The sequence below is a fragment of the Podarcis melisellensis genome, assembly GCF_964234715.1.
Source record: "Podarcis melisellensis genome assembly, chromosome: 13".
Lineage (NCBI taxonomy): Eukaryota > Metazoa > Chordata > Lepidosauria > Squamata > Lacertidae > Podarcis > Podarcis melisellensis.
In genome coordinates this window covers 1291616-1308705 of record NC_138545.1, presented here as the reverse complement: position 1 = coordinate 1308705, position 17090 = coordinate 1291616, and the positions used below count along the sequence as shown (strand labels likewise).

The 17090-nt window shown below is 46.2% G+C and overlaps 2 protein-coding genes and 1 long non-coding RNA gene across 5 annotated transcripts in view; 1 reads left to right on the top strand and 2 right to left on the bottom strand.

Moving 5' to 3' along the window:
• The window catches only part of LOC309355811 (2-acylglycerol O-acyltransferase 3-like), a 67914-nt gene extending 57679 nt beyond the window's left edge, over window positions 1-10235 (bottom strand). The window contains exons 1-5 of the mRNA XM_081886985.1: window positions 9991-10235; window positions 9669-9764; window positions 8413-8520; window positions 6699-6769; window positions 6305-6509 (exon numbers count right to left, since the gene is read on the bottom strand). Coding sequence (XP_081743111.1) covers window positions 6305-6509; window positions 6699-6769; window positions 8413-8520; window positions 9669-9735 — 451 coding nt within the window. The 5' untranslated portion in view covers window positions 9736-9764; window positions 9991-10235. The remainder of the gene's footprint in view (window positions 1-6304; window positions 6510-6698; window positions 6770-8412; window positions 8521-9668; window positions 9765-9990) is intronic.
• Window positions 1-17090, bottom strand: part of LOC309355813 (2-acylglycerol O-acyltransferase 3-like) — a 71509-nt gene that overhangs the window by 15951 nt on the left and 38468 nt on the right. The window lies entirely within an intron of this gene.
• LOC309355935 overlaps window positions 1-17090 on the top strand; it is a 141411-nt gene that overhangs the window by 106559 nt on the left and 17762 nt on the right. The gene's annotated exons all lie outside the window — the stretch shown is intronic.

Below are 17090 nucleotides of genomic sequence, written 5' to 3'. Positions count from 1 at the left end.
GTCCTGAAAGACCTATATTGGCTCACAGTATTTTTCTGAGCACAATTCAAAGTGTTGGTGCTGACCTTGAAAGCCCTAAACGGCCTCAAAGGCCCAGTAGACCTGAAGGAGCGTCTCCATCCCCATCGTTCAGCCTGGATACTGAGGTCCAGAGCCAAGGGCCTTCTGGTGGTTCTCTCCCTGTGAGAAGTGAGGGTACAGGGAACCAGGCAGAGGGCCTTCTCAGTAGTGGTGCCCACCCTGTGGAACACCCTCCCACCAGATGTCAAAGAGAAAAACAATTACTGTTGATTACGGTGTATTAGGCGACTGGGCAGCTGCCAATTTGGGGGGGTTGACTTATATGGCCAGTCTTATACGCGGCAGCTTTGCTGGGCAGCAACAGTGGGCGGTGGGCTCCACTCCACACCAGGAGGAAGCCCCCCAGCAAAGCCGGCTTAGCAGCGCAGGGCAGCTTCCTCCCGGCGCAGAGCCCGCTGCCCGCTGCCCAGCAAACCCATACCCAGCATATAAGACGACCTCTGACTTTTTAGGGAATTTTCCAGGATTAAAAAGTCGTCTTATATGTTAGAATCTACGGTATCTGACTTTTCGGAGACATCTGAAGGGTGCCCTGTTTAGGGAAGTTTTTAATGTTTGGTGTTTTATCGTGTCTTTAATATTCTGTTGGAAGCCACCCAGAGTGGCTGGGAAAACTCAGCCAGATGAGTGGGGTATAAATAAGAATAATTATCATCATCATCATCATTTGCACAAACAAATGCCCCTTTTCATTTGCACAGGAGCAAAGAATGGCAGGAAAAACAGGCATTCTTGCTGAGGAATTCTATTCCCAGAGACTCTGGGAGGGCATTCCTGAGAGTGGGGTGGTTCCTCCATTGGATGGGCCAGGCAGGGTTCTTGAAGATGGTCCTTAGGGGAGGGACTGTTAGGGTGTGAAACCTAAGACGCTGGCAAGTTAGCAATGTCATGTGACTTTAAGTAGTCAAGCTCGTTAAGTTGTTAAGTTGCTCAGTATATAAAGAGTGTTTGTTTTCTCTGCCTGTGGGGCGTGAAGCAAAAATGTCTGAAAGCGCCGGAGGTGTTTCTGTTATCTTTCTGCAGTAAACCTGTCTTTGGAAAGACAGGCTTCCCTGTGTCGTTATTTCTTTGCTGCTGAGACTCTGAAGCTTGTACTGCAACAAAAATCTCTGCACTGGACTTAATTAATGCTCTGCTAAGAGAACTGTTGCTGGTTGCGCAGTGGAAGCGTTTACTGGACCAGTACACAGACTCTCTTAGGTTATGGATCCTTCTACGTTTCTACAGTTGTATTGTGTGCAGAGAAAGTGAAAGCAGCTTTCGGATGAGAGAAGACCGGCTTGGTCGTAAATCCAGCTCTTAAAGGAACTGAGAGGCTGCAGAAAGTTGAGAGAGCTGCGTAAGTGAAGATTTACAGCTTCATTAGCTGCAAAAGGCTAGCTTGACCTCCCGTTGTGTTTTTGTTTTGTTAATAAAAACAGAGGACGGTGGTAGGTTGCCAGTGAAGAGACGGAGGGAAAAAGTTTAAAAGGCTTCAGAGGAGGCTGGAGGCGTCTGAAAAGTGAGTAAAACAAATCCCAAGGGGAAAGAGAAGCAAGGGCACACAGAGGGAGTAGCAGCAGACCCCAAGAATGGCAGTGGAAAATTTCCAGGTCCCCTTTACAAAGTTGAACTCTGCTAATTACGTGCAGTGGTCTAAGAGGGCTCAAGTCTGGTTGGAAGCCAAAGAAGTGTGGGCTGACTATGTCCAGAGGCGAAAGCCGTTTGTGGCTGTTGCAGCAGATGCCACAGCTGAGCAACAGGCTGCTGCACATGCTCAGAACAGGGAACATGATAAAAGGGACACTAAAGCTAGATGCATGTTGATGGTATCGATAGACGATTCCCAATTACCTCATGTGGAAAATTTAAGGTCTGCATTTGAAATTTGGGAAGCTCTTAGGCGAATTCACCATAGAGCCACACCCGGAGAGAAGGTGAACATTATACGTGCTTTGTATGAGTTGAAACTGAAGCCAGGGGATAGTGTGGTTGAACACACGTCACAGATGACTGAGTATTTCAACCAACTGTCATCTCTAGGTGTGAATTTTCCTGAAAATATTAAAGTTTATACTCTGCTTAGCAGCCTGCATGCAGGGTTTGAAAACTTAGTACTAACTTTACAAGTTTTGCCAGAGGACCAGCTGAATATGAATTATGTGACTGGTAGATTGTGTGAGCAAGAATATCAACATCATCGAAAACGTATTGATAATTCAAATACCCCAAGGGTTGGATGTTCAGATAATTCCCAGCGTGGGGGAACTAGCAGGCAGAGCTGTAAGGAAGCCCCACAAGTGTCTGCTATGGCCAGCAAGTCATGTTTTCGATGTGGCAGCAGGTTTCATTTGATAGCAAAGTGTCCAGAAAAGCAACAGGATTTTCAACAGTCCAAGGCCAGTTTCCGGAGCTACAGGGGAAGACGACGTGAGAACTACAAGATTCAACGATCCAGAGGGGGAGCAGGTGCTGATAAGGGACTATCTGCAATGGCAGCACAACAGAGTCCTAAAAGGAGCCAACAAACCTTGAAGTGGATAATTGACAGTGGAGCAAGTCACAGTTTAGTTCCAGCGACATCTAGTGGTAGCTTGATGAACTGCAAGACATTGCCAGTTGCAAAAACTGTGACTATAGCAGACAATAGTAAACGAGAAATGAACCTTAAAGGCACAATTTATGTTAATTGTTTGCAAACTAACCTTCCTGTTTTTGTTTTTCCAGGAATGAAGAATGGGCTTTTGAGTGTGTCATGCCTGGTAAAAAGTGGTTTTAAGGTTGAGTTTGAAAATGATGTGTGCACCATTTCGAAACAGGGGAAGGAGCTAGTTAAAATTCCCTGTGAGGATGGGCTTTTTGTTTTGGATGAAGAGCAGTTAGCAGCAGGTAGATGTTCAACAGGTGAAGCGCAAGCTAAGTGTGTGAATAAGGCTCCTCATACAGGTTGTGCACATCTACTACACAAAAGGTTAGCTCATATATGCTTTAAGTATGTAAGCAAGATGCCAGATTTAGCTGAGGAGTGTAACATTAAACCCTGTCCAAATTTTCTGGATTGTTGTGCTTGTAAACATGCTAAGGTTAAGACATGTAACTATCCTAGATCTGATAGAGTAAGCAAGAAACCCTTTGAACTTGTGCACACAGACGTGTGTGGCCCTATGCCAGTCAAATCGCTTGGAGGTGCAAGATTTATGCAAATTTTGGTGGATGATTTTTCAAGGGCTAGTTGGGTTTTCCTTCTGAAAGAAAAATCACAAGCAGCTTCCATCCTGATGGAGTGGATTGAAGAAGTCGAATGTAAATTTGACACCAGGGTGCGTATAATACAATCAGATCGTGGTGGGGAATATGTGAACCACACGCTGGAGACGTGGTTAAAAAGGAAAGGTATAGTTCATAGACTTACCAATCCCTATTCACCACAGGAGAATGCAGTTGCCGAAAGAAAATTTCGAACATTACAGGAAGCCATTGCTGCTTTGCTGTTTGATTCTGGACTTCCACAGCATTTTTGGGCTGAGGCTGCACTGTATGCGAATTATACTTTTAACAGAGTGTACAATAGCACAGTAGGCAACACTCCTTCCTTCATGCTATTTGGGAAAAAACCAAAAATTGATCATCTAAGAGTTTTTGGATGTCGTGCTTATGTGCTGGTGCCTAGGGCACAACGTAGGAAAGGCGATCCTAGATCTAAAGAAATGTTTTTCTGTGGTTATCAAGCAAACACAAAAGGTTGGAGATTTGTGAATGTAGAAGGCAATCAAACGAAAATCACAATCAGCAGAAGTGCGGAATTTTGTGAACAGGATGGTTGGAATAAAATTCATGGAAATCCTGACATACTATTTGATGTGGTGAACAGTAACAATGAAACTCAGGCCCCAGGGCAGGTATTAGTTCCAGAACAGGCTGAGGAATTTGAGTCTGAGGACAAGGGTGAGAAATCGTCTAGTTCACCCAAGTCTGTAAAGTCAGAATCTTCTAGCTCTAAAAGTTCACCTGTACAGCAAGAGAGACCTGTAAAGTCAGAATCTTCTAGCTCTAAAAGTTCACCTGTACAGCAAAAGAGACGTGTAAAGTCAGAATCAGAAAGTTCTTCAACTACTAGTGACAAACAGGTGACGACTAGTGATTCTGGGTCAGAGGGGGAAACTGAAGGAACATCGCAGGAACTGTTAAGGCGTTCCAAGCGTACCAACAAAGGTAAACCTCCTGAAAGGTACCAAGCTATTAGTGTTTGGGCTGGTTTGGCAAATTGCGAACCTGAAAGTTTTGAGGAGGTTGAGCAATTACCCCAGGAGGAGGCCAGTAGGTGGCGTGAGGCCATGCAAAAAGAGTTGAATTCTATGAAAGAACTGGGTGTGTTTTCCATCACCAAACTACCAGAAGGTACCAAGGCAGTAAGTTGTAGGTGGGTGTACAGGATAAAGACAACAGCGATGGGGAAACCAGAGTACAAAGCAAGGCTTGTAGCTCGAGGTTTTACGCAAAGAAAGGGGTTACATTATTCCGAAGTCTATGCACCCACTTCAAGGAGTGAAACCCTACGGGCACTATTAGCAGTTGCTGCTCAGAAAAGGTTCAAAGTGAATCAATTTGATGTCTCTACAGCTTATCTTCATTCAGACTTGGCTGAAGAGCTCTAGATGGAGCTACCGCCAGGATTGAAAGTTGGTAAATCAAATCAGGTATGGAAACTACATAAGTCTATTTATGGACTCAAGCAATCTGCTCATAATTGGAATGAGTGTTTGAATGACGTTTTGGTAGGCATTGGTTTTAACAGGAGCAAGGCTGACAATTGCTTATATTTCAGAGGTTCAGGAGATGCTCAAGAATCTTTGCTTGTTTATGTAGATGACCTGATTTATACTTCAAAGACACAAGAATAAGTAAAAAAACTAGGCAAAGAGTTAAATAAACACTTCAAAGTTAAGAATCTTGGTGATGTGAAGGTCTATCTTGGCGTTCAGATAGATAGGACCAAAAATGGCACTTTTCTACTGAATCAATAAGGCAAGATATTGCAAATGTTGAAAAAGTTTGGCATGACGGAGTGTGCAGGTGTTAGAACACCAATGGAAATGGGTTTTGTAAAAGACAATGAGTTCAAGGATAGTGCTGAATTCAAGCGTGCTGAAATCTTTCAGTCAGCACTGGGAAGCTTACTTCATCTTTCGCAATGGAGTAGACCAGATATTTCTTACGCTGTTAACTTACTCAGCAGAGAAGCTTCAAAACCTAGTGTAAATGCATGGAAAGGAATTCAAAGAGTGTTAAGATATTTACAATACACCAAAGATTTTTGCCTTGAATTATCTTCTGAAGGACAAGCACAGATTACTTGTTGGACAGATAGTGATTGGGCAAATTTAAAGGATAGAAAATCAGTGTCTGGCTGTGTAATAAAATTTGGTAACTCTCTGATTGGGTGGAGATCCAAAAAACAGAACCTGATTGCTTTGTCATCAACAGAAGCTGAGTTCTGTGCCTTATCTGAGTTATGTAGAGATCTAGAATTTTACAAAAGCTTGGCACAAGAGATGTATGAAAAGGCCATCACTCCAATCACTGTATGGGGTGATAATCAACCGTGTCTTAAGTTAGCACAAAATGGGCAGTTTAAAGGTCGTACAAAACATTTGGATATCCGCTTTCAAAATGTTTGTCAAACAGTAAAAGCAGGAATTGTTAAATTAAATTACTGTCCCAGTCATGAAAATCAAGCTGATGGTTTTACAAAACCGCTTGGGTTTCAGCGGCATGAAAACTTTTGTGAAGAAATGGGTCTGAAGTAATTTTGTTTTTGTATTGCCAGCGAGAGGGGGTGTTAGGGTGTGAAACCTAAGGCGCTGGCAAGTTAGCAATGTCATGTGACTTTAAGTAGTCAAGCTCGTTAAGTTGTTAAGTTGCTCAGTATATAAAGAGTGTTTGTTTTCTCTGCCTGTGGGGCATGAAGCAAAAATGTCTGAAAGCTCCGGAGGTGTTTTTGTTATCTTTCTGCAATAAACCTGTCTTTGGAAAGACAGGCTTCCCTGTGTCGTTATTTCTTTGCTGCTGAGACTCTGAAGTTTGTACTGCAACAAAAATCTCTGCACTGGACTTAATTAATGCTCTGCTAAGAGAACTGTTGCTGGTTGCGCAGCGGAAGCGTTTACTGGACCAGTACACAGACTCTCTTAGGAACCACCCAACTTCCCCACCCCCCAACCATTCCTCTCTCTGTTGGCCTCACCTAAGCTCATCAGGTAGTCCCGGAAGACGGGTATGCGAAACAGCCCTGCGAGGACGGCCAGGCTGGGGCGGAGGCCAGGGAAGGCGCGGGGGAAGCCGGTGGCCTCGGTGCAGAAGGCGGAAAAGGCCCCCGCGCAGCCGATCCCGTGGGGGTGGGAGCCCAGGACGTAGTTCCGCATTGGGGGCAGCTCGGCCGTCTTCACCAGCTGCAAGGCAAGAGGGGCGAGGCCTTTGGCATTTGGACCCCACCTGAATGTCACATTCAGAGGCCAGCAGCCTTTGATGGCCGCCACCTCCTCCTTCTCCGTGATCTGGTCTCCAGGGGTTCCAGAGACCCTGGGCATCCTTCGGAGGAAGGCAGACCCTCCTTCGCCCTGCCAGCCCCCTCCTCATACCTTGATGGGGAAATAATCCCGGTGGAGCTCCCAGACTCTCCAGCACCTCATCCAGTCGCTGCGGCGCCCACCTGCGAAGGGAAGGGTTCAGGCAGGGGACGGAGTCAGAGAACTGTGGGGTTGGAAGGGGACCCCCAGGGGTCATCCAGCCCAACCCCCTGCATTGCAGGAATCACAACTGAGGAATCCCTGGCAGGTGACCACTCAACCTCTGATTAAAAATTCATTTATTTAGTTATGACTCACTGATGCTTAATTTTAGTGTTTATTATTGGATTCCAATGGATTATTGCATATTGCTTTACTTGGTGTAAGTTATTTCAAAGTTATTGTGACTTTTTATGTAGGATCTGATTGTTACTATTAATACTTGATGTTTTATTATTATTGTGTGTGTGTGTGTTGGAAACCGCCCAGAGTGGCTGGGGCAGCCCAGCCAGATGGGCAAGGTATAAATAAAATTATAATCAATCAATCAATCAATCAATCAATCAATAATGAGGAGCAAGATGCTCCTTGGGGTCCCTTCCAACTCTGATTCCATGTTATATTGGGGGGGGGGGTATTTTTATTCCTGTCAATTACAGGATTTTGTGTGTGTTTTTTTAAACAAAATTTAATAAATAATGATAAATACATGAATAAATACAGCTGATTTTTCTGCCCTCCATACAGAGAGAGAGAGAGAAATGAAATGCCTTCTGCCGTTGTGTCATTTATTGGAAGCTGTCTTGGAAAATAGACAACAGTAAATAGCAGTGAGGAAAACAGGTTTGGGATGGTCGCACGCTGCCCCAGGGGAAGGGGGTGAGCTGGAGGAGGAGGGGCAGGGCGAGGCAGCAGCTCCAGCTGTGTGGGTCTGGGTGTGGGGCTCAGCACCCTTCTCAGACAAGGAGAGGCGCCTTTCACCTGACCTCCAGGTAGGGTTGGGGGCAGTGCCGGATTTACCTATAAGCTAAACAGGCTATAGTTTAGGGCCCCAGTCCCTTGGGGGCCCCCAAAAAAATTAAAGGAAAAAAACCTGGATGCAGATATCCGAAATATAAGATAAAAAACAAATAAAATAAAACCTACCTACAGCAACAGTGTTTTGTGTTGTGTAGGCTCCTGTGATGTAAGTCATGGGCCCGCCTGCTAGCCTGTTCCCTTAATTATCCCTGGTTTGCTCATTTCTATATATAGGGTACCTACGATCTGCATCTGGGACGCAGGTGGCGCTGGGGGTTAAACCACTGAACCTTGGGCTTACCCCACGACGGGGTGAGCTCCCGTTGCTCAGTCCCTGCTCCTGCCCACCAGCAGTTCAAAAGCACGTCAAGGTACCGCTCCAGCAGGAAGGTAAACGGCATTTCTGTTTGCTGCTCTGGTTCACCAGAAGAGACTTAGTTATGCTGGCCACATGACCCGGAAGCTGTATGCCGGCTCTCTCAGCCAATAAAGTGAGATGATCGCTGCAACACCAGAGTTGGCCACACCTGGACCTAAGGATCAGGTGTCCCTTTACCTTTACCTTACGATCTGCATGGACTGGTTGCATGGCTTGAGATTCCTATGAGGTCCGTCAATTACCATAAAGCATATATTCAACTCAAAAAACAGCAACAATTTGTTGTGGACAAAGGACAGCTGGACATATAAAGGGCCCCATCACCTTCAGTAGCTTAGGGCCTCATCAAACCCCAATCCGGCCCTGGTTGGGGAGAATCGAACTCACCTCTCTCTGGCGTATCCCAGTCGAAGATCCACCAGGCGAAATACAGGACGCTGATAGGCCAGAAGGAGGTGAAGAGCAGGTAGACCAGGAGAACGGAGAAGAAGGCACCTGGGGGGGGGGGAGGAGATTCTGTGGAATCTTGTTTTTATGTTGTATGCTGGATATGTGATTGCCAAATTCTGATTTGAAAAACCAAATAAATAAATTTCTTTTTTTAAAAAAACCAATATTACAAAGCCCTGCCTGGGACCACAACCCCAATTTCACGGGACCCCCAAGAATGTGATCTGAAGCCCCCCTAAACCCAGAAGGACATTTTAGGTTGGAAGGGGCACCCCAGGGTCATCTAGCCCAACCCCCTGCAGTCCTGACTCCCTAGTCCAGACTCACCTGGCCCAAATCTGCTTTGGAAAGAAGAGGGGGGTTGGCTTTTGGGGGATGGATGTGAAATAATAAAAAATAGGTCTTTTATATATATATAATACATGTTCATAAATGTACCATGCAAACACGTACATAGATATATAAACCACATGTCTGAAGCTGCACAGGAAAACAGCCCTGAAACCATTTTGACCCCCAAACTGACCAAACGATTTCTCTGCAAGGTCGAAGGAAAATGGAAAAGCCTCCCCATTGTCTTTTCCTTCACAAATCCTGTCTTAAGGGTATGTCTGTGTGTGAATAGGGTGAGCCTGTGACCTGGCTCAGGAACTGAGTATTTGCCATTACAAAAGACTGGCCAGGCTCCCCAGGGTATCCAATCAAGTGAGCATTAACAGGTATCCTGCCAGACAGGAGATAAACAACGCACTCAGATTTCTGCTGTAGACCGCCCTTTCTGCGATGTAGGTATGAAGTTTCTGGGGGTGGTCCTGGACTCCAGGGCGGCCAATTTAAAATGTCTATATAAAGGCAGGCACACCTTTGTTCAGGGTCCTCCTCCTCCTCCTGCGTGTGAAGGGGGCACCCTGTTGCAACAGTTCAATAAAGATCAGACTAGCTGCTTTGCTTCTCAATATTCTCTGCTTGGCCTCTGTTCTTTCCTCCTCCCGATGGAGAACCTGCAAAGGACTCTCTAAGGGCTCTTGTGTCCCCCATAAGGGAATAAGGGCAGATTTCCTTTTATTACAGGGGCCTGGCCTGCCAGAGGACCTCCGAAGGCCCATGGCCCCAGGAAGAGGGGGAGGCCAAGCTGCCCCTCTTCCCTGAGCACCCCCTGCCCCTCCCTCCCACCCACCCAGCTCCCAACTTACCAAAGAAGAGGAAGGTGAGGACCAACTGGAAGACGCTAAGAGCCTCCAGGTGCTTCTGCAGAGCCATCTTCTGACCCTGGGTCTCAGAAAGAGATCCTGGGGAGAAAATCCACAAGGGGGTGAGTTGGGGGGGGATCTGCATCAGGACTCCAGCCAGGAGGGGCCCCTGCCTTGGCAGAAGGGAGAGCGTGAAGACGCAGGTGTGTTCAGCACAGGTGGCCTCTGACCTGCATCCCAAAGCCCAGCTGCTCCCCTTCAGCCGTGCCCTTAGGAAGGGGGCAGCATGTGGGGCAGGAGGAGGAGGAGGAGGAAAGAGGCTCACTTGTCCAGGAGAAGATGTTGTCTTGCCCGTGGCTGCAATGCACCCGTCTGTCTCTCTGCCACCTGCACTTTGGTAGGCAGGTGAGTTGGCAATAAGGATGCTCCTGTCACCCAGGTGAGGCAAAGGGGACCTGGCTGAGCTCTCCTCCTCCGAAAGGAGACAAGGCATGTCAGATTCGTTTCTTTTGACTCCCAGCCCTGCCTGGCACCTGCCTTGCTGGCCCTCGGCTCCCTCCCCTTGGCCCTCATCCCAGGGCCGCCCCGCCCTCTTGGCCCACAAGACAAAGGTTGGGTTGCCAGGATCGATTGCCCCATCTGCCCGCCTCCCTTCTCCAAACCACAAAGAACGGAGGAAGCTGCAGGGCAGCCTCTCTAGAAATTAGCATTTATATATCCCAATACTTTCCTCCATAAATCTGTAAGCATCAGATATTGCATAAGGAGACGCTTCAAAGAGGCTTATTATCAAATAAACATCAGAAGCCTGGAGGGCCTTCGAAATTCTGGGACTGTCCCTGGAAAATCAAGACACTTGGAGGGTATGGCAGGAAACTCTTAATCTCAAGGTCGCGGGTTCGAGCCCATGCTGGGCCAAAGGTTCCTCTTTTTCATTTTCAATTTTACAAAGAATCAAAATACAAACATCATATTTCTTTGACTCCCCCCCCTTTGTGGATCCTTAGGTTACAATTTTTGTTCTGCATCTCCTCCCTGACTCCAGTTATTATAAGTCCTCACTCCAATCCATGATTCGAATTTTTACTACACGTTTTCTGTCAAACCTACGAGGGATTTACAATAATTTTTTCCAAATGCATTTTAAATTCTCCCCATTCTTTATTGAAATTTGATTCTTCCTGGCTCCCGATTCTTCCGACGAATCCTGCATTGCGAGGGGTGGGGTGGGGGGTGGACTAGATGACCCCCCGGGTTCCCTTCCAGCTCTACAATCCTATCAGTGTTTTTATGTTGCCCATATATACAATAATAGAATAACAGAGCTGGAAGGGGAGGGTCATTAGTCTACCCCTCCCCCCGTGCAATGCAGGAATATTTGGCCCAGCGTGGGGCCGAACCCATAACCCAGGAATGGGGAGGTGGGTTGGCTGGGGGTGGGGAGAGAGAGGAAAAAGACCCAGCCAGGAAGAGCAGGGTTTTTAAGGAAGGGGGGGGAGGAGAGGGGGAAGACTGAATTCCACTTACCGCATTTTTCGCTCCATAAGACGCACTTTTTTCTTCCTAAAAAGTAAGGGGAAATGTCTGTGCGTCTTACGGAGCGAATGCGTGGTCCCTGGAGCCGAATTGCCCAGGGGATAAAGCAGATCATGCTTCTTTTTTTGAAAGAGGGAAGGGGGTGTTGAAACAAATCTGCTGACCGGCAAGCGATCGGGAGCGAGATGAGGGAGGCTAGATATAAAGGAGGCTGCCTGGGAGGGGGGAGGTAAAAGCCCATGGATCCTCAGGAATTTTACATTGGGTCACCCCAAATTCACCACCAGATCACATAGCATGTCCATGGCTACAGCCTGCACCCAAAAAATCACGCACCCACTGTTTTGTGGGGCCGCAATGGCGCAAAAACGTGGTTACAAAGCACAGTTCCACATGGATCCTCAGGATTTTTGCATTGGGTTGTAGCCTTTGAGGCCTTTCCCACGGGTCGGGTGTGCATTGCTCCCGTCAGCGAGCCAAGAAAGTTGCCAGAAGGCTGATCAGCTGGATGCGCTGCTGGCGGCTAGGTCATCTTTTCCTGAGAAGAGGAGAAATCTTTGTTCCTTTCAGCTACTTTGTGTTATGCTTTGTGTTATACAGCAGAGCTAATGCATTTTAGGTTTGCATCCCCAAAGAAAGAATTTGGGAAGTCTTGAGGCCTAGTTGGGGTGACTACACACTAATTGGGGTGACCACACAGTCAGGATTTGGGTATCCTGTCCCTTCATTCCCCCCCTTTTATTTTGGACAGCTTTCTGTCCCAAGGAGGGACTGGCTGATATTCTTGGGCTAGTGCTATAGTCTGGGGCCGAACCATTCGTGACACCATTTTATGCATCATATTTTGCAAGCATTGCAATAAGCAAGGTACACAGGGGCAGAAAAGAAGCAAAATTATCAATGGGCCTAGTGACATCATCAAAAGTCCTCTAGGTTTGGAAGCCAATCAGTCCACCAGGACATGTCCCATCCGTTCCAAGTAGGGACAGGGACATGGCCACTTTTTCAATTTCTGCTGCCAAATTTCGAATAGCTTCGCCATGGTCAGAGATGTTAAAGCAACAGGCCCCTCCCTCCTGTCACATTTAATGCAACACAAAACCCGCCCTGTCGCGCCAGGAGAAAGTCCAGCCCTAAACGGAGCTGAAGGACTGCTGTGTGCGTCTCATCTAATTGGGTAGCGATTAACCGGAGGGCTGTGGCCGTGGCATTGGCGACAATCTCTACTACCGCTTGGAGTCCTATTATGCGATTTAAATTATAAGTTGGCCCCCTTGCCCCTGTAATTTTTTTCTCCCCGTTTCCATGAGGCCGGGTCGTAATGGGCCACTATCCTTTCTGGAGGCCACTGATCCTTGCCCCAATTTTGGGAGCTGCCTCCTGCAACTGCTACTAGGTCAACCGAGCGTCTCCTCCGACGGTTGCAGTGGCAATCGGCTCATAAATCCACATGGGAGGAATTAAAGAGGCTGGGAAGCACACTCCATACCATCCCTTTGGGAGGATATGATAAGCCAGCTTTCCACACACCCAATACACATCATGTCCTTGAGCAGAGACACCACCTCCCCCTTGCCAAGTGCGTTAGGCACCTAGTTAGATTACAGCCAAAAAGAGTTCCCAGTGCGGACTCAGTCACGGTTGTCTGGGCTGGGAAGGTGCGGTTACAACGGGAGGCCCCCACATACGTCAGATTGTTACTGGCGCCCTCAGACTGGTTCACACAGAGCCATCCAGTAATCCGGTGAACCTGGAAAGGGATAGAATGGTTCCATCAAAAAGAATTGTTTCCCAGAGGGCGGAAGCCAAAAATTGGGGCCGTAACTGAGGACTCATTCCAAGGCACAGGGAGGAGGGGCATTCCTCCCAAAGCATCTGTAGGTCCCAGAGTGCAGACCGTGCAATTGGTTCGGTTTGCAGAATAAGCCCCCATTTCAGCCATTTGCAGCCGTTTATTATTCATGTTGTGAGCATTAGCTGCTTGGTCACCTGAAGGGGTGTGGGCACGCTGACGGCCAGAGGCAGTAAAAATACCCTCATGGCCAAAGCCATAGTCACCCACAGCCCTATCTGCACCACTTGGGCTCAGGGATCTACTTATCGATTACCTAGTAGGTTCTTACCTAGCAGGTGCTTAAGCAGTATGTGGACCAAGAACTCCCAGAAGTGCAAGCTGGATTTCGAAGGGGCAGAGGAACCAGAGACCAAATTGCCAACATGCACTGGATTATGGAGAAAGCTAGAGAGTTCCAGAAAGACATCTACTTCTGCTTCATTGACTATGCAAAAGCCTTTGACTGTGTCGACCACAGCAAACTATGGGAAGTTCTTAAAGAAATGGGAGTGCCTGGACAGGGTGGACTGTTTCAAGAAGTGGCAGAGAGATATTTCTAGATTTGTCTGGCAGGCCAAGAAGCCTCAAATTAAATTTAAGATTTTAGCTGATGCTAAAGAAAGAGGGGGATTCGCCCTGCCAGACCTTAAACTTTATTATGAATCAGCCGCATTTTGCTGGCTGAAAGAATGGCTGCTTCTGGAAAACACAGATATTTTGGATTTAGAAGGTTTCAATAATGTATTTGGGTGGCATGCATATCTGTGGTATGACAAGGTCAAAGCACACAAAGCGTTTAAAAACCATATTGTCAGGAAAGCACTGTTTAATGTTTGGATAAGATATAAGGACTTGCTTGAAAATAAAACGCCAAGGTGGCTGTCACCAATGGAAGCCAAGGCTCTGAAAAAACCTAATATGGAGGCAAATTGGCCGAAATATTGGGAAATTTTGGAACAAGAAGGAGATAGATTAAAACTGCAGAGTTTTGATAAATTAAAAAACAAAGTACGAGACTGGCTTCATTACTATCAAATTAGGGAGACTTATAATTTGGATAAGAAAATTGGCTTTCAGGTGGAAAAATCAAAATTGGAAACAGAACTTTTAGATCCTAAAACTAAGAATTTGTCAAGAATGTATAACTTGCTGTTGAAATGGAATACACAGGATGAAATGGTTAAATCTGTTATGATTAAATGGGCACAAGATGTTGGACATAACATTATGATGGCTGACTGGGAACAGTTATGGACCACAGGTATGAAGTTTACGGCATGTAATGCCTTAAGAGAGAATATAATGAAAATGATTTACAGGTGGTACGTGGCACCAGCAAAAATTTATCATTTGCCTGACAATAAATGTTGGAAATGTAAAGAGGTTGAAGGTACATTCTTTCACCTTTGGTGGACATGCCCAAAGATTAAGACCTTTTGGGAGATGATATATAATGAAATGAAAAAGGTATTTAAATATACCTTCCTGAAGAAACCAGAGGCCTTTCTCCTGGGCATGGTCGGCCAATTGGTGCGAAAGGAGGATAGAACTTTTTTTATGTACGCCACAACAGCAGCAAGAATACTCATCGCAAAGTATTGGAAAACACAAGATTTACCCACCCGGGAAGAATGGCTGATGAAGCTGATGGACTATATGGAACTGGCTGAGATGATAAAAACAAAGTTGGAAGGATTTGCTGGATTATTTAATTGAATTAGAATACAAAAACGGGAGGCATGAGGAGGTCACGGAAATAAGTAAATGAAAGACAGGACATGGAAAGATTGAAATGTTTTTAATTGTTTTTTTTTCCCCTTCTGTCTTTTTTTCATATTTGTAATTTTGTTGAAACCTCAATAAATAGTATTTTAAAAAGAAAAAGAAAGGGGAGTGCCTGATCACCTCATCTGTCTCCTGAGAAATCTCTATGCAAGGCATGATATTCTTGTAAAGAAGCTGGTAAAATGCGGTCTTGACTATGCTACCACTCAGTGGATTTGTAACTGGCTGACTGACCGAACCCAAAGGGTGCTCATCAATGGTTCCTCTTCATCCTGGAGAAGAGTGACTAGTGGGGTGCCACAGGGTTCTGTCTTGGGCCCGGTCTTATTCAACATCTTTATCAATGACTTGGATGATGGACTCAAGGGCATCCTGATCAAATTTGCAGATGACACCAAACTGGGAGGGGTGGCTAACACCCCAGAGGACAGGATCACACTTCAAAACGACCTTGACAGATTAGAGAACTGGGCCAAAACAAACAAGATGAATTTTAACAGGGAGAAATGTAAAGTATTGCACTTGGGCAAAAAAAATGAGAGGCACAAATACAAGATGGGTGACACCTGGCTTGAGAGCAGTACATGTGAGAAGGATCTAGGAGTCTTGGTTGACCACAAACTTGATATGAGCCAACAGTGTGACGCGGCAGCTAAAAAAGCCAATGCAATTCTGGGCTGCATTAATAGGAGTATAGCATCTAGATCAAGGGAAGTAATAGTGCCACTGTATTCTGCTCTGGTCAGACCTCACCTGGAGTACTGTGTCCAGTTCTGGGCACCACAGTTCAAGAAGGACACTGACAAACTGGAACGTGTCCAGAGGAGGGCAACCCAAATGGTCAAAGACCTGGAAACGATGCCTTGGGAGGAACGGCTAAGGGAGCTGGGCATGTTTAGCCTGGAGAAGAGGAGGTTAAGGGGTGATATGATAGCCATGTTCAAATATATAAAAGGATGTCACAGAGAGGAGGGAGAAAGGTTGTTTTCTGCTGCTCCAGAGAAGCGGACACGGAGCAATGGATCCAAACTACAAGAAAGAAGATTCCACCTAAACATTAGGAAGAACTTCCTGACAGTAAGAGCTGTTTGACAGTGGAATTTGCTGCCCAGGAGTGTGGTGGAGTCTCCTTCTTTGGAGGTCTTTAAGCAGAGGCTTGACAACCATATGTCAGGAGTGCTCTGATGGTGTTTCCTGCTTGGCAGGGGGTTGGACTCGGTGGCCCTTGTGGTCTCTTCCAACTCTATGATTCTATGATTCTAAGAATCTACAGTTTGAACTGGATATGGAACAACTGACTGGTTCAAAATTGGGAAAGGAGTACGGCAAGGCTGTATATTGTCTCCCTGCTTATGTAACTTATATGCAGAATTCATCATGCGAAAGGCTGAGCTGGATGAATCCCAAGCCGGAATTAAGATCGCCAGAAGAAATATCAACAACCTCAGATATGCAGATGACACAACCTTAATGGCAGAAAGTGAGGAGGAATTAAAGAACCTTTTAATGAGGGTGAAAAAGGAGAGTGCAAAATATGGTCTGAACCTCAAGATCAAAAAAACGAAGATCATGGCCACTGGTCCCATCACCTCCTGGCAAATAGAAGGGGAAGAAATGGAGGCGGTGAGAGATTTTACTTTCTTGGGCTCCATGATCACTGCAGATGGTGACAGCAGCCACGAAATTAAAAGACGCCTGCTTCTTGGGAGGAAGGCGATGGCAAACCTAGACAGCATATTAAAAAGCAGAGACATCACCTTGCCAGCAAAGGTCCGTATAGTTAAAGCTCTGGTTTTCCCAGTAGTGATGTATGGAAGTGAGAGCTGGACCATCAAGAAGGCTGATCGCCGAAGAATGGATGCTTTTGAATTCTGGTGCTGGAGGAGACTCTTGAGAGTCCCATGGACTGCAAGAAGATCCAACCTCTCCATTCTTAAGGACATTAGCCCTGAGTGCTCACTGGAAGGACAGATCCTGAAGCTGAGGCTCCAAGACTTTGGCCACCTCATGAGAAGAGAAGACTCCCTGGAAAAGACCCTGATGTTGGGAAAGATGAAGGGCACAAGGAGAAGGGGACGATGTATGACGAGATGGTGGGACAGTGTTCTCGAAGGGACCAGCATGAGTCTGACCAAACTGTGGGAGGCAGTGGAAGACAGGAGTGCCTGGCGTGCTCTGGTCCAGGGGGTCATGAAGAGGCGGACACGACTAAACGACTAAACTATTATTATTATTATTATTATTATTATTATTATTATTATTATTAAACA